General features: G+C 43.4%; 2 protein-coding genes across 4 annotated transcripts in view; one reads left to right on the top strand and one right to left on the bottom strand.

Moving 5' to 3' along the window:
- Positions 1–3,524: 3,524 nt before the first annotated feature.
- On the bottom strand, positions 3,525–21,903 carry LOC128085245 (serine/arginine repetitive matrix protein 1-like). The gene is made up of 2 exons (XM_052692355.1): positions 21,801–21,903; positions 3,525–6,413 (listed from the first exon to the last, which is right to left on the bottom strand). The coding sequence occupies exon 2, from the start codon at positions 6,403–6,405 to the stop codon at positions 5,389–5,391; it is 1,017 nt and encodes a 338-aa protein (XP_052548315.1). The 5' UTR covers positions 6,406–6,413; positions 21,801–21,903; the 3' UTR covers positions 3,525–5,388.
- SEPTIN7 (septin 7) overlaps positions 7,427–23,621 on the top strand; it is a 72,013-nt gene continuing 55,818 nt past the window's right edge. For 2 of the 3 annotated variants that reach the window (XM_052692352.1, XM_052692351.1), the window contains exons 1-2: positions 7,427–7,462; positions 21,797–21,899. In XM_052692352.1, coding sequence (XP_052548312.1) covers positions 7,442–7,462; positions 21,797–21,899 — 124 coding nt within the window. In that variant the 5' untranslated portion in view covers positions 7,427–7,441. Of the gene's footprint in view, positions 7,463–18,957; positions 19,059–21,796; positions 21,900–23,621 lie in introns of those variants that run through there. The other variant, XM_052692353.1, reaches the window with a different exon arrangement.

Here is a 23,621-nt window from a genome sequence, read left to right as displayed (position 1 = left end):
CAGTCCCAGCAGACTGATGGGACATGTCAGTCCCATGTGTAAAAGCAGCAATTCTTAACATGGCTTTGAAAAATAGTTTTTACTTTTAACTTGTTGCTAAGTGTTTCCCATCACTCTTTACAGAAAGGGAGAAGTGAGCAGCTATACTGGATAAACTGAAGCTACATACATAGGTGTGTCCAGCTTAGAATGCTGGTAGATAAACTATCAGCAAAGCTCCAAAGACAGGTACAAATAAGCCATCCTCTGGCAACGGCAGGAGACAAAGCCAAGCAGTGAACTGTACAGACTGCATTCACTGATTCTAGCCCGAAGGCTTCAAGACCTGTTTTTAGGTTGGAACCTAAAGATTAAAAGTTCATTGAGTGGCTGAAATTGTCAAGTGCAACTGAATATCTGAAAAGTGACTTTTGGGGAGTGCAGGCTAGATGTTTGGATGTCAAGGCATCAACACTTTTGTTTGTACAAGGCAGGTGTTCAGCAAACACGAAGGATGGCCTGACTACGTGGAGCGAGTTCCTTGTGTAACTGTGGTAAATCACACAGGTGTGGAGGTTCAAGTCCTGCCCTCTGCGGAGTGCTGCACTCCCAATGGTTGTGATAAGCAATTCACGTTGCTTATTCGGTTCATTCGAGTGCCAGGTGCAGCCCCAGAGGGTGGAACTGGGAGGGAAGGCACGTGTAGGTGAGAAGAACAAGTGCAGATCTAGAGAGGACCCCATATTGGAGCTTGTGGAGCCCAGTAATCACGTCAGAAGCCAGAGCCTCACTTTCCCAGGTACATGAGAAGGAACAAATCGGCAAAGTGATTAAAATGCCAGCAAATGGTACCACACTGCTTTGGTTCTTCAACTCAGATGTGAGCTGCACCTCAGTCCTTCAGTTGGCATACCATTACCTCGAGTCTAACTTGTTGCTCTGCTGTTCGCAAGGACAAATCCTGATTCAGTATTCCTAGAGGGAAGTAGATGTCCTTTAATCAAGAGTACAGCTGGCAAATACAAAGCACAGCAGCAGCACAAAGTACACAGTACTACTTTCTTATCAGAACCAGTCTTTACTTTTTGCAGAAACAACATTCAGATGGTAGTAAAGAGAATAATGTAAAAAGCTTACTACTGTATATAGAGAATTCATCTGCTTTTATTTTACACTGTTTTACTTCTAGAATGGAAAAAAATCCATCCTTGCAGAGGAAATCCATTCTAAGCTCAAAAAATCATTTTAATTCTAGAAAGCATAGTTCCTTTCCTTGAATCAGAAAAATATAATGAAATGCCACATTGCATTAAGTGTCCAAGTGCTTCCTCCCTAGTACGAGACACAAGGAATGACAGCAGTGCCTCACACTACAGTAGGAAGTGCTTGCTAATGTAAATGGGCAGGAAGGTGATCCTTCTATAGGCCCTGCTCGTGTGGAGCTGTCAGTGTGCACAGACCCTTCATGCCCTCAAGACTCTGCTCAGGCACAACAGATTATAGGTCTGGCTGTGGCGCTATTAATGATTACACATCTGGCCATACAGAAAGTCTCTTAAGGATTTACCAAGACCTACCCAACCTCAGTGGGGCTTACTTATTAACAAATAAACAAACAGAGAGCTGGAACCACCAGAACGCACTGCAGATGTTGCTTCTGGTCCTCCTGAGCAGTCACTCCTGCCTGCTTGTGGAAGGGTGGATGGGGAGAGAGGCATTTGCTCCAGGCTCCGACTCTCTGAAGTAAGAAATATATCTCACCATCTGTCAGTTCACTGATTTGCTTTCTCCAAATATCATTCAAACAATGTATGGTGCATTTTTCACATAGTTTAACATTACTGGAAATCTGTATTGCCTGAGCTGTGGCAACAGCTTGTGGAACGACTTGTGAGTCGTTCACCAGTCAAAATGCTGCAGAGCACTGGACAAACTTCCACCAAGGTTGGATGTCAACTCACTTAACAAAGTAACCATTATGAATACATGATTAGGCTCCCTTTCTGCTTCTACTGATCTATATTCCCAGCTACACAACCATAACTGCACAAAGCAACCATTTTCTACCTTCAACAATAAGTGCATGTGTGTGCCTCTCACAAGGATCACATCATTGCGTGGAAATCTATCAAAGCCTCTTTCTTTAGATAATTGAAGTAATGGATGTATACCAGGACAATACAGTAAACATACTACAAAACAAGAGATGCCGTTTGTTTGTTTGTTTGTCATAGCAACTGCTTAATAGAAACCTATGTTTGTAACTTCTACAGCATTGTATGAGCATTTGCTGATGAACACAACCTTTTCTTACTGCTGCAGAGCATTTTTTTAGTCAAAAAACGGTGACTCTTCAGAAAGGGATCAAAAGGGATACACTTTAATTTGCTTCATTTGCATGTTCCTGAATAATGTTATAGGTAGCAGATGTTACAGGTCAAAGAAAACAGCCATAATGGCAATGACAGCAATAGTAGGGATAGTTGATTATTGTGCTGCTTGAGAGTTTGCAAGGACTTTCTGTTTCATGAGAGCCTTCTCTGAATACAGAACAGCTACACAAATACAGGCCTGATTCTGGACAAGTGGTCCTACTGAGTTTGCATGTCTCAAAATAGGAAGAGGCTGATGGACAAAACATCGGGGCCCAATCAGACGTGACACCAGATGCCTCACGCTATTGTTAGTATTTGTACTACCATTGTATTGGGCTGTTTCTTGTGCTAGGGAACAAAGCAGAATGGCAGTATTTATACAGAAATCATCAAATGTAAAGGGCAACAGATGTCAAAGAGGGAACAAGAATACAAGGCCAGGAGACGTTACTGGTCAGTGTGACAAGCAGTGATCAAAGAGCGTTCAAGATTTTGAAAGGCATTACTGCAAAGCTGAGATTTAAGGATGGGTTTGAAGAAGACTGTGCTCATTATTTGCTGCTAAGCATCCCCAGCAGTATCACTACTTGCACAACGTCGATTGCTTATGGGAACAGAGTTTAGGACCAGGACGTATAATGAAACAGGTTCATTTTGGCAAACGACTGCTTGGTATGCTTGGTTACATTAGCACAGGAGCTCAGAAGGGTGGTGCATAGGCTGTGGCGCTGACTGAGAGGTGTGATTCAGTCTGGAAATGCACTGTGTACCCTACAAACCCAGGAGGCACTGGAGTTTCCATGCAGGAGAAAGTCAACAGGGCACATGCACCACAGTTTTCAACGTGACCCGTGCTGGAGCGAATTCACCTAGCGAGTCACACCTGCTCACATTAATAAAACAAAACAGTCCTCATATGTCTTATTGGCAGGAAAGCATGAAAACTGGCTAGGCTGGCTGGGAACCAACCTGGCGGCAACACCAGTTAGGACATTTTTTAAATGAGGTGAGTGGGTTTTGTATCTGTGTCTGAGGACGAGGACACAAACAGGTTCTGCGCTGTGGCAGATAGCACTCTGTGTTGAACTTTGCAAAGTGTTTTGGTGATTTCACAAAAGGAAGCCAAAAATCGTACCTTACTTTCTTTCAAAAGTATCAATTCCTGTAGAATCTAAAGAGTCTTGAAGTTTGCTGATGATGCAGTGAAGTCTCCTCTTCTTGAAGAAGAATAGCAGATCACTATGGAGATGTGAAAGGTGCAATTTGCTGTATTTTACACAGAATGTGATATCATGTAAGCCTCGGGGATCCATTTGCATTTGCTTTATTCTCAAAATATACACAATTTTGTAGAATCTCCTGAACCCTGTAAATTACCTTATGAGAAGAGAACCCCCCTGCTATTCACAACACAGAAAAAAGGGACATTAACCTCACATAAAACCCACTGGCGTGCATCTTGCTTCCTCATTAAGTCTGTGCCAGTTTTGGAATAGATTCCAAAAGTGCAAGCTCACTGTTTTGTGCTGCTTTTTTTTTCTTCAGTGATCAGTCCATAATACTTATTATAATACTTAAAAGAAAACTCCTTAAAAGCTATAGTTCCCTTTTCAAAGCTATCCTTAACAGCTACATAATTTGGCCATTTTCTCATCATATCTGAAGACCAAGACAATTTTTTTTCGGGCAATCTGGAGCCTTTACTACAAGAAAGAAAGCAAGTCTTACTCATCTGATTGTTTTCCCACAATGTATTTTTACGGGAGAGTTGTGGGGACCATAGTAGACATTCAATGAACAACCTCTGTGGTGTAAAGTGTCTCTTTTTTGGTATTCAAATCACCACGAAAGCAACATAGCCGTATCTCATGGCCATGGACATTACCACCTAAACCAACCAGAATGAAAAAAGGGTTATTTCTTACCTCATGCATTGTGAAAGACACAGATTTATGAGATAACATTTGGCAGTCCTGTGACCAATGATAATAAAAATCTCTTTCCCTTGGGCATCTAAGTACCACAGAATATTGTAACACTTCCAGTTCTTAAAGAGCACTGAACCGCATCGTGCTGGCCTGCATACCTTTATGAATATAAAAAAAAAAAAGAAAAAAAAGAAAGAAAAAGATCAGTTTTCAGTGTTGTTGTAAAAAGTATTTGTATATCACATGTAAGACACAGATGAGAAAGAACTGGATGGGAATCAGAAAGAACCAAGGACTGTCTTAGCCCCTTCATAGCTGTTCTTTTCTGCCTTGCTGCGACTCTACCTACTCAATCACTGCTTTAACAACATGCCCACTTCAGCTATTGCAATGGAACTTCCTGCTTTCATCCTTCCAGTACCCCATCGTCCTCTTAAAATGTACCCTTAAAAATAGTAGAAATGAAATATATCACAGACACAACAAATTCAGCACGTTTCCCTTTTTGCTGAGTACTTTACTTGAGAAATGCAATGTCTTGTGAGAAAGAAAAGCCAAGGAACCTTGAGACCACGCTCAGAAATCCCAAACACAAAAGGGGTGTAAGGTTTCAGATCACACATCATAAATACAGGTATCCAGCATCTCAGTGAGGGCGTAAAGCATCCAGGAGCTTAAACGGCTCCAAAGAGATGCCCCAGGTATGAAAGTACAACACAACAGCGAGGTCTGCAGTTGAATGGGAAGGGCAGAAGTAATTCTTTTTTGCTTATTTTGCCGTGCCCCTTTTCCAGCACCACCGCTGAGCTCCTCAGGGGTGGAGGCAGGACTTAGAGGCACCAATTTGGAGTGCCAGGGCTACACTAAGCCGAGCGCTGTGGTAGCAGTGTGATTTACAGGGTGTAGGAACACTCGTGGAAGGGCTTTATGTGGCATCTTCCAGCGGTACGTTTTAATAACTTTTCACTGCATCCCCCCGCCGTTGGCCAGAAGGGCAGACTTTGGACCTATTGACGGGTCTCGGCGGCGGAAGAGATGATTTAGCAGCTCTTTCACTTCAGTTTCGGCGACCAGAGCTCACGCTTGCCTCACAAAAATCCCCTTTTTTACACCGGGAAGGCGGAACCCTCGGTGGCGACCAGGAGCCCCGGTCTGAAGTGCAGCGCGGCCGCCTCTCGAGGCCACCCGCCCTTCTTCCCGCGGCGGGAAGCGGCCGTGCCCGCCCGTGCGAGGGGAGGGAGGCGGCAGCGCCGCGAGTTGCGAGCCGTCAACGGGACTGCGGGCTTTACTGCGAGGAGGGGAGAGCCCGCTTCCAGCCCTCTCCTCGGCCGGTGTCGGCAGGATTCCTCGCGACGGTGCGGCGGGGAGACGGACGTGCCCGAGGAGCAGCTCCGGGTACCGCTCTTCCGCCCGCCTCTCCTCAGCGCCCGGCGGGCTCTGCAATCCGCGCTTGGGGTGACGGCGTTCCAGAAAAAGGAGGGGAGCCGGAGCCGTCCCGCCCGACCCGTCGAAGCCGCCACCCATCTTTGTTGCGGGCAAATCCCGCGGCCCGCCGATGCGGCTTTGGCTTTCCGGCGCGTGCCCGCTTCCAAAATGGCCGCCGAGCGGACCTTTATTTCTCTGACACGGGACGCGGCGAAGAGGGGGCGGGCGGGGAGGAAATAGCAGCCGAGCCTCGCGCCGCGAGAGGCGGGGGCGAGGGAAGAGACGTGGGGAGCGGCAGCGAGTGCCCTGCGAAGTCCCGCGCCGAGCCGAGGGGCCGAGCCGGAAGCCGCCAGCGCTGCGCGTCGGGAGAGGCGGGCAGGGGCCGTGTGAGCGGGCGTGCGAGGCGGCGGCGAGGGACGAAGGAGGCGGCGCCGGGAGCGCGGAGCCGAGCCGTTAAGCGCGTCCGGCCGCCTGCGCGCGTAGGCGCCGTGTGGAAGAGCCGCGGCCCCTCGGCGGGATCGGCGCAGAGGGCGTTGGAGAGGCGGCGGGGCAGAGGCGCGCCGCGGCGGCGGTAGCGGCGGAGGAGTAGGAGGAGAAGGAAGAGGAGGAGGAGGAGGGGGCAGCTCGGTCCGCGCCGCCGCGGCGGAGGGAGGGCAGCGAGCCGCAGCCCAGCGCCTGCAGCGCACCGCCGGCGCCATGGGTGAGTCTCCAGCCCGGGGCCGAGGCGCGGGCCGTGACAGCGCGAGGCAGCGGAGCGGAGCGGTGCGGAGCGGAGCGGTGCGGAGCGGCCCCACCGCGGGGCCCCCGGCCCGGCGCCCCCCGCCCTCCGCCGCCGCCTCGGAACTGGCTTCGGCCCCGCGCCGCCGCCCGCGCTCCCCTCCTCCACGCGCTCACTTCCTGCCCGGCCGAAATTGTATAATGTATTAATGGGGCTGCGCGAAAGCGAAAATGCCGGAGAGCTGCTGCTCTCTCTTTTCTATCTCGCTTTTTTCTTTTTTCTTTTTGTTTTTTTTTTTTCTCTCTTTTTTTTTTTTTTCCCTCCTCTCTACCCACCCTCCCCGCGTCCCTCCTCCCCTTTTCTCCTTTTGCGCCCAAATTTGGGAGGGAGGAATTCGCTGCAGGAATTAAAGCAGCGCTGAAATATGCAGGAGAGGAGCGGGTGGGACCGATACCGCCTCGCCGCGAGGAGGAGGAAGGAGAAGAAGAGGAAGAGCCGCATGCGGACGGATGCGCGGGACGAGCCCGCTGCCCGCCGCTTCCCCTCGCGCTGCCCGGCTCCCGCTGCCTCTCGGCTCCGTGCGGCCGCCCTCCCGCTGGGGTTCGGGCTGAGCGAGGCCTCCGGAGCCCGCCGGGTCTCCCCCGTAACGCCGCCCCGCTCCGTGGCGGTGGGAGCGGGCGGCCTGGGGAAGGCGGCCCTGCTCGTTTCGACACGGTGCTCTCGGCTTCCGAAGGACCGGTTGGGTACAGATGTGATTCTGTGGCACGGCGGCGTTCAAGAATCTTCTGCCACCTCCTGCTGACGAAACGCTGGTAGCAGGAGGTTGTCAGGAGAGTCTGCTTGGACGGTCAAAGGGATCCCTCTTTGCTCAATGCTGGCTTGCACATGTTTCCACGTGCAGAAATACCATCGATATTAATATTGAGACCAAAAGAAAATCAGGTTGAGTGTGTGCAGCCTCAGCTTCCCGGAGAGTGAATGGGTCATAGCTTCAGATCTTACCTGTAAGGCAGACCATGCCTTCTCATGCAGGTTTGGTGTGGGTTCTTTCTTTTTTTTTTTTCTTTTTTTTTTTTTTGGTAGCAGCATCTTTTCAGTGTTATCGTAGATTCATAGAATGGCTTTCTTTGGAGGGATCATTTGTTTCCAACCCCTCTGCAGTGGGCAGAATTAGTACCCACTAGATCAGGCTGCCCGGGGCCCCATCCAAGCTGGCCTTCTACACCTCCAGAGATGAGACATCCACAGCTTCTCTGTGCCAGCGCCTCACCACCCTCCCAAGTGAAATGTTTTTCCTAACATCTAGCCTAAGTCTCTCCTCTTATAGTTTAAATCCATTCCCCCTTGTCCTGTCCCTATCAGGCAGTGTAAAAAGTCACTCTGCTTCCTGCTGATCAGTTCCCTTCAAGTACTTAATTTCTGACTTTCAGTCAAAATAACACCACCTTACCGGCTGAAAGGTTGCCAAACTTGAGAAAAAGCAGTTCTGTGTAGCATCAGACATCTTCCATTTGATGGTGGCTTAGTTTGCAGTGCTTGCCGTGTTCTGTGAGATTACCAGCAGCTCTGTCTGGTGAACACAGAAATATAATTTTCCTTCTGGTGTCAGATGGCAGATATTTTTCCTTGTAGCTGACGTGTGAATAGCAGGGACCAATAACTAGAACATCTCCTTAAGAGGGCAGTTTTCAAAGACATTGCTCTAAGGGTTGATAACTACATGGTCTGTGTAGAAATTGGAATTGAAATGCAGGAACATCCCCTGCTCCTCACTGATTGCTGCTGTGGAGAAAGGCTCACTCCGTTAGTCGTAGTGAAATTGAAGGAGATGTACTGAAGCAGTAGCAGTGTGTGTGTTGATAATAACTCGGAGCATTTCCTTCGGTTGACCCACAAGGACAAGAGACTTGTCACAGCTCAAATGGAGCTGTGGATGTATACTCAATATGACAAACAATTGTCTGTGTGTATGGGTAAGGGATCGTTGTTTGTCTTAAGCAGAGATAAAGGACCAGATTTAGAATTCTTGGTAGCAAAAGCACAATAGATTTTGCTTTGTTTTGTTTTTCATTGTCTAAACACAGACAGCAGTTCTCTTTCCTTTTTTCCTTAACTGGTAGGTATCTTCGTTGCTCTCTATCAGTGGGCCACGTTGCTTGTACTCCTTAAACTATTTAGTTTTCAGAAAGTTCCTCAGTGCTTTGTTGTTCTTGTTTTCAGTGCCACCTTAATGCGTGCATTAAGACAACAGATAGTTATAAAACAAAACAGCTAAAGATCCAAACCACATTTTAAGCACAGTCAGCGATGAAAAATGTACCTTGGAGAGGGCGTAGGAGAGAGGCTTCTTTTCAGAGCAGTGTTGTGAGGTTCATCTTCAGCATTAACATGTTGCCAGACTGTTCACTTAACCTGTCTAGACCAGGAGTGGGTATGTATGAGTGATGTTCTGTTTGCTCTGGGTTGGTTTTCTTGCTCCTGAAATGAAGCAGTTAATTGCAAATGTGTTCACTGTAATTAGAATGGCATTTGGTCACCATTTAAGTAGTTTAGTTAAGTCTCATTTAAGTTAGTAATTCAAATTCAGGGTAGTGTTAATCTCTAGGCGGACACAAGCTGTCCTTACAGAGGGATGCAAGCCTTGAGCTGATGTTTACAAGATGTATTGCAGAGGTGGGGATGGTGACACAGGAGGAATGGGGAGGTTTCTCAACAGCAAGAGCTGGAAACTCGGCTCACAGAAACCAATACCTTCCTGCTCACCTTGTCAGGGGCAGTTCTGCATGTATCAGTGGTGAGTCAAATTAGACTTCTTTCTTGCCCCTGAGTTTAACCGTGGCATCGTGATAGTTCCCTAACGTCATCAAGCAGCTCTTCTGGCTTTCTTAGTAGTGAAGAATCCTGTCAGCTGCTCTGCAAAACCAGAGATTCGCTGCCTTGACTGAATGTGGCTGTTAAGATGCTATATGCTGTAACATTTTGACATTCCTTGTGTTAACAATGGAATTGTAACCACCAGACCCATAAGCGTCATAAAAGACAGTATGTGTGCACTGTCCGCTGGCGGAGTCTGTGCTAGAGGTAGATAAAGCTTGTGCCTGGCTGGCCCTTGTTCTGATATGCATCCTGGATTTCCTTCCCACAGAAGCCACTCACTTGTTCTGCTTTTTGTGCATGAGCAGCATGCCTTCCTGACATCCCAGGCTGTGTGCCCACCCGACCTCACATGGCAGGGCATTGCATCACTGGCCTTCAGGAATTGTGCCTTAGTGGCTCTATCTTATTTACAAACTGCTTTCTGTACGGCCATTTTTAGGCCACATTTCCATAAATTAAAATGGTAAAAATGATTTAAAAATATATAAAAAAAAAAGCTGTTAAAAATGCAATTGCAAATTATTTTGGAAGCAAAGTTGCAGAACGATAACAGTGAGGCTGTTGCATAAGCTTATTAGCTTCTGAGTATAACTGAATGGTGATTTGGTTAGTTCTCAGTAGCATAGGAGACATAAAAAATCAGTTCTTACCCAGTGGTGGCAATCACTCCTCAAGATGTAGGATCTTAGTCGCTTTCTCTCTGTTTCAAACTGATATGCTGTGTGTTCTTGTTTCTTCATCTGAGTAGCAAAGAAGCTTGGACTTAAAGGCAGGGGGGAGGAAAGTTTAAAACATAAGGAGATTTCTCTTTCCTTTGACCCCTATAGCTTTAGGAGGATCAATGTTAAGATGGAGCATATTTTAGTGTCAACATTTTTGGAAGAGTTTTCTAAATAGAAAAGTTGTGTTATAATCATGAAAGATAAGAGATCTGAAGAAACAAAAAGGTAAATCTGGCTTCTCTCATTTGACCACAAAAAAAGACCAAGGAATGACACTGTGTAGAATCACGTCCTATTGGATGAGACTGACTGAGCTTTTGACTGTTTTGGGGGTGCTCTGGGGCAAAGTGTGATAGGAGCAATGACTAGAAAGAGAGAAGTGCAAGCTAGATACTTGTTCTCTTTACAGGCCTTGTTCTCTTTTACGTTGCTGGTGGTCTTTCCCTTTAGTTCCCTTTCTTAAATGCTTTCATCATGAGATTCCACACCTTACACTTGTGTAACTGGACTGCAACTGAAAAAAACTTTCCTGATTGTGTATTTGTCTCTTGTACTTCGTGTTACCTCTGCTGCTCGTGTAATTGGTATGACTGGATGAGCTTGCAGTTGCAAGTGGCAGTTAACCTTACCGTAGTGTGGGGTAGTTTTTGGTTAGATATCTGAGCTGATCTGGCTTTGTTCCCTAGCTGAATAATTACCAGGCTCACAGGAGGGAAGCCTAAGCTCACCCTGGTGGTACAGTTGCTAATCAAATCTCTTGGCAGTGGTTTGAAGGGAAGCAATTGGGCTGTTTTCCCTGCCCGTGCAGCAGTGCCTCGTAACCATTCATGGAGTCAGGCTTATAGGAATTGCCTGTTTGGTGTTTTTTGTTTCCTATCAGTTGAGCTCCCTGAAACTTTGGTATTGTAGGGGTGCAGAAGTGATGGCAGTATCATGGTGTATCACTAGCGTTAGGGCTGTCTTGAGCGATGTGCGAAGCAGAGGCCCTGACTGATGGTGAGTGCAGAGAATATTGCAGTGCAGTGGGCCTTGCAGTCCTGACCAGGTTCTACTGCTCTGATATCTGAACTAAAGTAAGGAACTGGCGTTAATAGTCGTGTTGTCAGAAGCAGTGGTTGGAGGTATTAGCAGCTGCTGCTGGAGAAATGTGATTTTTCTGGAAGCTTTCTGGCAGAAGATTTTTCTCATTGTACGATCTTGCCAATGTTCCCTGTAGTTTTTTGTTGGTTGTTTTTTTTTTTTTTTCCAAACAAGAATGCAAAACTTGGAGTTTATGACTCAGAATTTGACTTCTGGATTGCTGGCTTAAGTGTAATTGAGTGGTTTCAAGTTTGGGGCAGTGAGAATTTCTGAAGTATGGTGAGTCCAAGAAAACCATCTTTTTATTTCCTTATTTCTTTCCCTGCCTCTGGAAGAACAAAAAGCTTCCTAATTGCAGTTAGTAAAGGTGTACTAATAAACCAAGAGGTTCAAGATTAAATTAACTTCCTGTTGGAAGGCATTGCCAGATGGTGTGAAATTAAGGTCAGAGTAATCTCTTGGTCGCAGGCAAAGGGGAGACATTCTGTTGCCTTCTTTTTTAATTCTTTTAGCACGTATTCCAATGAGAACTTTCAGGAAGGAGTAGCTTTCACGCTGCTGCAGCACTATTTACTGAAGCTCACGGTCATCTCTACTGTTCAGCTCTGCCAAGTATTGACTTTGGTGCTCTGATTTGCAATTCTGTGGACGTCTGCAAACCTGCAAGAGCAGCAGAAGGACCCTGCAGTTTGTAAGTAAGGGCAGGCAGTGCTTTAAGAGACGAGGGCCAAAGCTAGAGGATGTGGTTGTCTGGTCCTTCTTTATATGTTGTGAGGATAAGGACATCATAGGGGATGCTGCTTTTAAATCAGTTGAAGGAAGAATGTCTTAAAATGCTACAAGTACAAAACAGAATAGATCCTTGAAGGGGGGAGAAGGTGGAGATGTTGAGCCTCCATCCTATAAACAGTTGTTCCTTACAAGCAGTTTTAAGTTTTGTTATCAAGCTGGTTGATGTTTGTTCCCTGTAGGTGTTTAACAGGGCATCCATAAAAGGTTCTCAAGAGTTGTTGTATTGTGGATCCTTGAGCAGTTGCAGTAAGTAAATTCAAGATTGTATTGGTACTTTATGAGTATCAAATTCAAGATTGTATCTGTACTTTATGTGTATCAAATTAATGCTGTGTGAGTGTTAAGGCTTGGTAGTGCAGGGAAGGGAAACTGATCGTCCAGATGGATGCAGGAATTGATTTTTGGAGAAGACTTTGAAAGAGCCTTTGCTCAAGGTGACTCTTCCAATACGTTCAATTCTCTTTCTCTGCGGGTGGTAAAAATGATCCTGGGTTTCTTGTTCTCTTGAATCGTGTTCCTAGTGGTGGATCTTGGCCATAGTGTGGAATTCCCACTCTAACACTGGGCATTGCTAATGGTGCAGCACAGCTGTCTGTTGGTGTAGGTATTGGGCTGTGTAATGCGCAGTCTTCACAGCCAGCTTTGTTACTAATGCCACGAGTTCAGGCAGTTGGGAAGTTGAGAAACCAGCAGATTTGGTGGTGTTGATTCCCAGAACAGAGCTGTGGCTTTAATCTGTGCAGTCTTCAGCTTTGTACCTGAAAGAAGCAGGCTGCTGGTGGCCCAGGAGCCATCAGATGGTTTGAGAAATGCACACGGTGAGAGCTGAGTTGAAAATATGTTCCTTGACGTGGAATGAGTGAAAGCAAAACTTTGAGTTTCTAGCTGCTTACTTATAATTACCATTCATCTGTAATATACCAATTAATATATACTGTAATAATCTGAGAATGATGAGATGTAATGTTATCAGTGTGGGCCACTCTTTGTGTCAGATTGCTCCCCTGAGGGTTGCAGTAGTGTGAGATGTTGAGGACAGTCTTACACAGTCATTAGCAATGGAGGCTATCTTCCTGTGGTATCTCTGCAGCTTAAAAAATAGATGGTTCAGAACAGTGCTGACAGCCTCCCATGTCTCAAATCTTGTAACATCTGAGCTTAGCACATGGACCCTATCTCTGAATTGCCATCTTTAAAATAGCACCCAATTCTTGTTTTGATCTCTTAGGTCTCCATTATAAATACAGAACTCCTTAGGCAGTGTAGAAATGGTTTAAAAAATAAACCCCTCTAAATACTAGTGATTTAAGTGCTTCCTGAGTTAGCATCTTGTTAATGGTGAGATACCCTCTCATGTTAATTTTTCCAAAGAAATCACTTGTCTGAGACAAAAGGGTCCGTTGCTTTCAGAACGCTCAGTTCTCACTGGTCTGGAGTGCTGTATTGCTGCAGCACAAAAAAAGGAATAAAGCCTGAAAGATGAGTGACAAGGACATGTTTCAGAAAGCTTCAACTCCAAGTGTCTGTCGTGGTGAAGCCCACAGGCATTCAGTATAGAAATCAGCGCAGGGGAAAATAAAAGAATATTCAGAAGAACAGATGGCTTCCATATGGGAACAAGTTGCATCCACCATGTAGAAATGTATGGTAAAAGCCCTTCCTCTTAGTTACTTTAAATGAGAATTCCTGGTGTTAACAGAAACACCAGAGGTGACACGCTGTGATTTCTCTTGGGGTTTTGGGGGCACTGTGGTGTGTGAAGGTACTGGAGTATTGCTGCAGCAGTGAGCTAACTCAGCAGCTCTCCTGCAGCTGCACGCTCAAGGAATTCAAGTAGACAGGCTGGTATTGTTGCACATGTAGTGCAGGGGGCTGCTATTCCTTGCCTTGTCAACCTTGCAGCTTCCCCATGAGCCAAATGGTCTCGGCTGTGAATTGGAGGCATAGAAAAGAGGTGGGCACAAAGTGTGTGTTTGCAAGTATCTTTTTCTAAGCACCTTTGTTGTAATGCTGTCAGTCCGGTTGCAGGAATTCCCTTTCTGTGTTGGGGTAGATGTAACGTGCTCTGGCTGTTGGCACTGCTTTGCCCTGAGATTTGGGGTAGGAGAATGAGGCAATCAGTGTTTGCTTTTATAGAGTAAAGTCTATGAACTGTGATCTAGCATCACCTGAGTCCTTGTGTCACTGACTGCTCTGTGCGGATCCTGGCAGAACATGTAATGTTCTCAGTTCCTTCAGGTTTGCTAGCATGTTCAACAGAGACTTCAGACTGGGAGTATATAGCAAAGGAACAAACTTGATACATTGCAGCAGAACGATTCCATGTATTTCGTAGCTGTTACTGTGCCTTGTTGCTCCTTCTCCAAAGTTTCCATAGCAAAGTGAGACTCCTACAGTGGTCTCCCAAGTGAGGCAGTAACTGCAGTGACTGGTTTGTTTCCTTGAAGATGGCTCTTCTCAGATTGGCTTCACAGGAGATGAGAGATAAGAGCAGCATGAGGTAAAACTGCCAGGAAGTTCCCACCACCTTGTTTGTCTGTTTGATGCTTTTTTTTGTTTTACATCTCTTTGGGGAACTTAAGAGACAAAGTGACATTTATGAAACCAAACGCAGATCATTCTCTTTATTTAGTTTCTTTTTTTTTTTTTCAGGGAGGTTTTATATAGAAGAATCATTCATAGCATTTTACTGAGCATTCTACCTTTGCGTCTTTGATCTTCAAGCCCTGGGAAAGAATAAACATTAAGTGACAGCAAAACTGAGGAGGAGAAGGTCAGAAATATGTGGTGGTAGATAACCCCCATGCTGTGTGGAGGGTGTTCAGTGTGCAGCTGTTCTGATGCCAGCTCCTCTGGCTCCTTGGCTCCTCTGTGCAAGTTTCCTTGCCTTCTCTGTTGCATCCTATAGTTGTCTGCCTGATGGCTGGCTTTATTTTTTGTTCAATTATAACTATACACACACACATACATTTAATGAGATGAATTAAGCTTTCTTAGTGTCCTTGTTAGATCCATTTTGCTTTTCTTTGAGGTTTTCCACCTTTCCACGTTGCCTGAAGCTCAATGGATGGGTTGTGCTGTCTACTCTTGTGATGTTTTGCATTGCAGAATCCTTTTACTCTTAGGACTCGCGTGTGTTTAATGCTGTTAATAAAGCAGGTGATTGCAATGATAGCACAGGAAAAGAGAGAGCCTACAGCCAGCTAGCTTCACTGGTGCTGGCTCTGACTGCGCCCCATGAGGTTTTGAGGAACAGTTTGAATTGCAGCTGCAGTCACTGGTCAGTGGTTGAAGTTATTGATTATTGACTTAATCAGCTTGCTCTTAGAGACTGAAGAGATCCTGGCTTCTTAATAGCACTCACCCATTGAAAGGAGTTTCTCTTCTGCGTCCTTCTTGAGGAGTTTTAATTCCTTCTAATACAGGCAAGACCACAAGTTCACACTTGCAAGCCAAGTACTCTTACTAAATAAGGTGTCTTCTATCTGCAGGTGATGCCTACTTGAGGGACTAGAGGACCCAATTGCGTGTCCATCTGCACTAGATTTCTGCTGTGCAGATTATGGCAGGTGTTACTGATTCAGCAGGTGTTTATTTCCAGTAGTGAAAGGAAAAAGAAGTTTGTAGATAGTCAGCTTAAGTTTAGGTTTACAGTTGTAGCTGATGAGTTTCCTTCTTCCCCCTCCTTTTCCCTTTTTAGATTCAGCATTTGTTTTAAAAGTAGGGAGAGTTTATCTTAGTTTGTAAAAGCAAAGTGAAGGTACTCTCTATTGTGTAAAAGAAACAAACAAACAGCAAACAAACAAACACAGAAAAGAACAAGTGCTGTAGGCACCTAGCAGCATCACTGCCCTAAGTAGTGCTACACAGCTTTTGTTCCAAGAGCAGCTCTTAGTGTTGGCCTCCAGGATGTGGCAAGGCAAGGTAAGGTAGGGGTATGTATTGGCTGTATGTTTTGTGAAGGCTGGAAGAAATGTAGGCTTTATCAACCTGTGGCAAGCTTTTAGGGATCTTGATGTAAAGCAACTCCTAGGCCTCCCCATAGGCTTCAAGACTTTGAGGAACTGATGTGGAGACTTTAAGCAACTAGCAGTGTTGCAAAGGATGATTTTATTTACTTTTGTAAAGTTTCCATGTTGAGTATATTACAGGAAATAGGGGAAGTCCCTAATGTGCTTTGTAGAATGGTCTTTCTGTATAAAACTAGAAATCTGTATAATTATTGAAATACATGAAAAAATATAAAAAAAAATATCACAGTGATAAGAGATGAATAGAAATGTGTGTGGCTGGAGAGCATGCAGAATGTAAGTTGGAAGTTCTTGAGAGATTACTTTAACTTCATTGAAAGCAGTGTTCCACCAGAGCAGGTGAGAAGATATGGAAGCTTCCAAAGCAGAAGGGAAACTTGGCCCATGTCGAGGTACCTCTTAAGAGCAAACTGACTGCACAGCAAATACACGATTTAGAAAAGATGTTGGAAATGTGTCCCCCACTCCAAATGTGCAAATTGAGTTAAAAATGTTGCTTTCTGTTTGCATCATTGGTAAGTGCCATTGCTGGCCCATGCCTCGTGCAGTGAGTAACCGTGCTGATGTTCCTCTCAGCGTGGTTGGATTTCTCAGGTTTTCTGGGATGCTGCTAAGTTACTTTTAAATGGCAGGTCCTAGAAGGAGAGCAGGGAAGGACGAGTTGCATTTCTTATTTTTAGAATAACTTTGAGTGGGAAGCTCCAAAGCCCCATTTTGATGGAAAAAAACTGATTGGAAAGATCAGGATTTCCGACACTGTCAAACTGCTTTCCTGTTTTATCCAATTGTCTTCATTAATACTTGCCATAGGACGGGTTAGGTCATAAATCCTTGAGATTTTTCATAACATCCTGTGCCAGGCTGCTGGTTACTGGTAGTGCCCAGCAGCTGTGCTTGCCATGCAGGCAGGCTGAGCTACGCTCCCAGGCTGCACACAGCAGAGGCAGAAGTGGCTTTAGCTCACCTTGGGCTTGCATCTCTCCTTGATAAGAGGGTGCAGTGCTTCATCAAGTAGTGGACCTTATGCCAGCCATCTTTTGGCCCAGATTGTATTTCTGAAGATTGTCTTTTTTTTTTTTTTTTTTAATTGTTTTTCTTGGATATGATCAGCACAAAATAGAGATGTAAATTGCAGAGAGAGGGCAACAACAGAGACAATAGACAGGCTTGGCAGATGACAGAAAGATTAGGACTTTTTAATTGTTGTTTGTAAAAAGCTTCCTAAGGTACTGCTTCCTTCTCATCAGCTGCACAGTTAGAGCAGCTTGCTGTTGGCTGTTAATCCTCTGCTTCAGATGATGGATCTGAAAGCTCCCGCTCAGCTGCTGGTTTATGTGGGCTTTGACATTTTGCTTGGGGCAAACCTCTATTAAAATAACATTGAGTGCACTAAGTGGATGCATCAAAAGTCAGCTAAGGCCAATAGTATAATTTCTCATATGACTTGCTTTCATTTGTGCTCCGTTAGGACAGGGATGATGAACAACAGTGAGGACTTGCATAAGAATACTAACGGTCACTTGATTAAAAAGTGGTCGTTAAATGCAGTGTAGGGGAATGGAAAGTGATAGATAGGTGGAACTGCTGTTGTGCTGTGTGATCAGAAGTGAGCTGTGAGCAGCTGCTGCAGCCCAGGAGCAAAGGCTTGGGGCTGTGGTTCAATTCCCCACAGGCATCAGCTCTGTCCTCTGAGGTCAAAAGAGCAAATGACATGTTGGGAGGAAGTAAAGAAGCTGAGGATGGGAGATGGCACGTGGTGAGGCCGTGTAGATGTGTGACTTTTCCTTGGATAGCACATTGATCTCACTTGGTCTTTCTAGGAGATTACAGGTTAAGGAATGTTGCAGAAGAGCTGCAGAGGTAATCAGAAACATGAACCTGCTGCTTCTCCTTAAAGTATGTTGGGTTATTAAGACTGTTTTCTGATGCAGGAGTGCCAGCTAACTAACAGGAGGTAATTTCAAAATGGGAAAGTCCTCCATTTAACAATATGGAGTCAATCAGAGGAAGATCTTGTGGCTATGGGTGCTGATAGGCTGAGGGGAATGCAGAAGCCAAAGGCACGCATCCTGCTAGATAGCAGAAGAGACAGGGAACCTCAGCGCTGCTCTGAGCTGATATCCATGATGGTGTCCATCTTCTAGAAATAGGCTCAGAGCCTCTGAGAGTATGAAAATAGTTAACAATGGAGTGTTAGGGCTTGGAAGCGTCAGTGATTGCAATCTTAAAACATGATAACAAGATATTTTTTGTTCTTCTCTTTTGTATCATTATCACGGAGCTGTCAAGCACCGGAAGATGCGTAGTGGGGGAAAAAATACAACCCAAAACCCAGACATGTGAAGAGAATTTATGTTACGGTTTTTATGGTTGTTATAGTTACTCTAAGTGCTGTGTTGGAGAGCTAGTGTGGATCTCTTGTCACCCACAGTTAAATGATGCTGAGCAAACACTTAACTTCTGCACCCTAATTTTGTTCTTTATTTTCTGTCTGTTCAACCAATGTCACAGTTTGCATTAATACTCAGAAGTGAATTGATGCTCTTCAGTAAATGTGGAAATTTTACAGAAATACAAAACCCTCAGAGATATTTATGGTGACGATAGCTTTGATCTTTGCACCTTTTCCACTCTTAAAAAATAATATGTGATAGCATGGTGAAGTGGGGTTATGTGTTGTGGTGTGCACCTCTGAAGAAAACAAATGCCCTTGAGTCTGTTGTGGGTTCACATAGCATCTGATAATTGAAAGCACATTGCACAACTAGAATAAAGAGGACTATTGAATAACTGCTTGTATTGGAAAATGGTGTGAAGGTTGTTTAGCTCACTGCTGTGAGATGAAGCCATCTCTTTAAAACAGACCAAATCACTGTTTTATGAAGCACTGTGCACTAAGCATACGAGATTGAAAGAGTAGTGAGGAACTTTGTTGATCAAATGTAAGTAACTTTTTCTTTTTCTTTCTCTCTTCACACTACCTGCTCCTCTTCCTGGATTGCTGCTGTACCTGCATGGGCTCCTTGCTGCAATGGCTCAAATTCATTCTTCCACCGATCATACTGTTGGATGTGTTCTATCAATGTCTTCAACACTGGAAATGATGGAAATGCGTTGTTCACAAAGTAGCTGTAAGTATTACTTTGGTAAAGACGTATTACAACTTCTGTGAAACACAGTAAATGGCTTTAGTAAGTGAATTGAACTGAGCTGGGTGAAAGTCAGGAAGGGGTGAAAGCTAAGGAGACCCTCTGGTAAGTGTTGGAGACACGAAGTCTTGCCCTGCACGATGATCCATGCTGTGGAATGTAATGCTTCAACAACAACAGTAAAAGTAATAATTTATTTTAAAAGTTGTTGGAGGAGCTTAAGAAACTTGATTCCTCCTATTTTTTGCTGTTTTTAGAAGTAGAAGGTGTATGAACAAATCAGATCTTTTCCAAGTCAGTACAGTGAAAGTGCCAATTTTAGTTGATGTTGGCTTTCCAGAAACTGGAATTTGACAACTGATTTTGGTTTTTACAAAGGCTCCTTCCTGTTGATGGAATATAGGTCCTTGAGTCAAACATGGCATTCAGATTTGACACTTCATACATCGTTTTGTTTAGTGACATCTCTATTTTGTTTGAATTAAAACAGATTGTGAATGTAAACATTATACATCAGCTTAACAGAGCAAACAAGCTGAAAGTTGCTGTCTAGTCTTGTTTGGCATTTCATTTTCAGATTTCTTAAAGTTCTTAGCAGTAATACCATTCCAATTGTGCAACTCTTTGTAAAGGAGAAGGAAAGGAAATAAGAATAATGTAATCAATGCAAAAGTTATTTCTTTTGCTTAAGAATAGTTTCTGGTAAGAATGGCTTACATTAAAACGTATGTGCAAATTGACAAGCAGAACTGTAAGGAGTGTCTGTATATGATTAGGCATTTTGTGTCTGTGGGATAAATAGCAATTACATATATTTAATAGTTGTTAAGGACCTGCCCTGTTGAGGAACTTTTTCATAACTTAAAGAACATCCAACTCAGTGAGAGTTACTGTCTCTGAAGCATTGGCTCCTGTTTAGCTTGTTGGAGTGTAGCTGATTATATTTCTCACGTGTTGTGGTGATTAGGAAAGTCAAACAGTCTTTGAATTAATTAAAAAAAAAAAAGTAAAGAACTCAAATCTTCTAAAACTTTTCAAATGAGCCTTGAGACTGAAATGAAACAAAAAGCAGAATAGAATTTCTTAGAATTTCTTGATGACAAAAGGCGAAAATCACACATTTGGAGTACAAACATCTGTTTCTGTGTGTGTTTGAACTTGAAGCTACAATACCCAGCTTTAGCAGGCTGTCATTAAATATTCCTCTCCTATTCTGTATGAATTAATTAAAAGATGCTGCCTTTTTAAAAATGGGAAGGCAATTAATGCGTTGTATTATCACTAAATGAGAACTGATAAGCATTTAGTATTAGGATTAAATCTTTCTTTCCTAAGCAGTTCTGCTAAATTCAGCCTCTTTGGATTTATTTACACTGGTGCCATCACTGAGTTTGTGTTACAGTGATGTGGCATTCATTGGGAGTAGTGATTTCTCTGCTGAGTGGAGATAGCAGTTATGTCAGTTTAAACTGACAATTTAGGTAAAATTAATTAATTGACTAGTGCCTTGGGATTGCAAATAAGCTAATTCTTAGGGCATTGTGTGCATTGAAAAAGGATAGCATTTTTCTATACCTGCAAGGAATGCTTGCTTTAATTAAAAAACATTTCCTTTTGAAGTGTAGGACTTCCTGCTGTGAACATGTTGGTTTTTTTCCTGTTTATTTCAGTATTTAGAAAAAGCATCCAAATAAACACAAATTGTTTGTAGAATTTAATGTAGAATTTAAATCAACCAGACTCCTTCCCATACAGGCAAGGTCTAAGGCAGTAGTGCCTGTAGTAGAACAGATTTGTGTGTGGGTTTTCATAGAATCTCTGTCCTACTGAAGTTTGTCTTGGAGAGGGGAATTCAAACTGGCACACAGTGCTTCGACTCTGGGTGCATGTAACTCTTAAACTGTGAAACTGAGGCAACATCAAGTCACGTTCTGTCATCTTTGGTTGGACATAATGTACTGTTTTAAAGCCACTGTTCCATATAAAACAGTATCTGGTGTTGCTTTCAGTAGAAAAAGTGCCAAAAGTGTTTTTGCCTTTTCTGTAAAAGAGAGCTAAACTGTTGTATCTCATAAGAAGATCCTCAGCAGACCAGTTTCATCATCAAACACATTTCTAGGATTCTGCTAGAAGAATGGTTTGAAAGTAACATGGCTGAAGGGCAGCGAGGGAGCAGCATTTTAAATACCTCCAACATTTTCATTTTTGTGGTGAGAAAGAATAATGGCTAGCATCCAAAATTCTCATCTCTTTTCGTAGTAGGGCAATATTATGAGTTTTTCACAGTAAAGGGCAACTGAAGTTTTACATCTGTGAAGGGTTGTTGTAATGTGTGCTGCATTTGCAAACACTGGGCACAGATTGACCACAAAGGGATGTGTGATGCAGAACGGGAGTGCATCAAATTAGTCCAGAAATATTAGGGCAGTACCACCAAGACTCACAAGAATATGCTCCTACAACTTGCCTGTGTTTTAAATGAGTTTTGGAACAAAGTTTTTAATGTTTGTACTTGCACACTGTTGTGCTTGCACAGTCACAGTGTTAACACAGCTTGCTTTCTGTGCAAGGCTGGGTATTGCTGCAGTGCACTGCAGTGTCTTTGCATACAGGTCAGGATGTTGAGAGGTAGACAGGCATTGCCTCTTTGGGTTCTAAGAAAATACAATCCCACTAAGTAGTTGGAAACTTCTTAAACTTGTGAATGTCTCTTGTCTTAGCAACAGAAGAACCTTGAAGGATATGTGGGGTTTGCAAATCTTCCAAATCAAGTTTACCGGAAGTCCGTGAAGAGAGGATTTGAGTTCACGCTCATGGTAGTAGGTGAGTTTCTTATTCACTGAGTAGGAATCACTGGGTGTTGACATAGTTCTAACACATTATCACGTTGAGTTTTATTTTGCATGGTCTTTGAGAAAACAAGCATCTTTGTCTTCTTGACTGTTAGACCTAGAGTGTTTGGAAAGAACATGTCTTATGCAGGTAGATCAGGAAGAGAACAAAGAACAAGAACTCTGCAGTTTATGTAATTAAAAAAAAAAAAGGCTGATGTGGGTCTTGTCTAACAGATGACTTGCATGTATCACAGAACAGAAGGGATTTGAGCTCACATTTTCATCTGAATAAAAATGGAACTGCTTTTACAATGGTGAATGAGAATCTGGAATCCCAGTGCAGTCAGGTCCTGCCGTTTGACCATATCCAATGCATTCTACATTTCTGTGGCCACAAAACTGTGGTACAAAATCAAAGCTTTAATTTAAACAAACCTTTCTAGTTTGTATGGTTGCAATGAAAACCAAATGTAAACAGTGGGTTCCCTATGGACTACAGGCAATTTGAAACTGTAGTTGGTATGGATGAAAAATGGACATAATAGTTCATCTAGGTGTCAGTGATCATCCCAGTTGTTATCTGCTTTGATAGGACATCTGATTTCCCTTTTATTCTCATTTGAGTATTAGTGTGGTAGTCGATCATGATTACAGTTTGGTACTGAAGCATATGTACTGGTTATGTAATTCAATTTTGTCATGCTAATGGTCCAAACAACACAAAATAATTTTGTAATAGCCATCTGTCTCTTTCTTGATGCCTGCCTTTGTCTTTTGTAATTTGGATAGCTTCAATGCTTTGTTTTGTCATCAATACAATGGACATGCTGTGCAGTATTCACGTACATGTTACATAAAAGTACTGTTGACAAAGTTAGAAACCAAGGTCAAATTGGTGAATACTTGTAGTTCAATTATTTTCTATTGATTACAAAATGAACGTTATAAAATTTGAGGTTTTTTTTTTTTTTTTTGAATTATTGTGGAACTAGAAGTCCCTTTTTAATCTAGCATCCAATTACAGAATTCATTTCTTACAGAAATCTACTGTTTTGAATAAAATATGGTTTTCTGCTCTTGGTGAATGGGAAGGAAAAACTCAATGACACAAGGACTTGAGGACTTAAACTGTCCAGTTTAAGCCAAAATGGGCTATAGTTTGCTCTTCATTGTTTCAATCTTGCAAGAATCAAGTCACTTAAAGCACAAATAATGACATATATTAGAAGTACAGGAAGTGAGTGAATTTAAAGTTGTGGTCTTACTTTTGTCTGTACTTTAGTCTAATGCAGTTGCATTTAGGGAAGCTGTAGAAAATGTCTTTTGAGAAGAAGAGTTGATGGAAAAGATGATCTTGACTAGAAAATTGTGTTACTACTTCTATGTTTAGCTCTGTTTTTGTGTATAGTGCTAAAACTTAATTGCATTTGTGAACAAATCTGTTTCATTTTCTGCATGCTTACTCAGGGAATCGTCAGTAGTTTTCTAAATTTGAGTGTTGATTTTTACCATACCTCAAGTACAGAAGGTTTGTGTGTGGACGTGAGTGTTGGAACCATGATCCACACATGATCTCTTCATACTAGTAGCTTATGTGTGTGTGAGGGAGTATTTTTGGGTGGCAAATTTCAGGGTAACTCATCTGGTGCTGAAAAGATGCATCCATTTTAACTATAAACATAGTTTGCATTTTACTGAATACTTGCTTATA

Source organism: Tympanuchus pallidicinctus, unplaced genomic scaffold (assembly GCF_026119805.1).
Source record: "Tympanuchus pallidicinctus isolate F22 unplaced genomic scaffold, pur_lepc_1.0 scaffold3, whole genome shotgun sequence".
In the NCBI taxonomy this organism is placed as follows: Eukaryota; Metazoa; Chordata; class Aves; order Galliformes; family Phasianidae; genus Tympanuchus; species Tympanuchus pallidicinctus.
Note: the sequence above shows the minus strand (reverse complement) of the source record. Positions and strands in the feature narration are given on the sequence as shown.

What these genes read in the sequence shown, in the direction of transcription:
- LOC128085245 (XM_052692355.1), bottom strand. Translation starts at nt 6,405, where the DNA reads ATGGCGCCGGCGGTGCGCTGCAGGCGCTGGGCTGCGGCTCGCTGCCCT.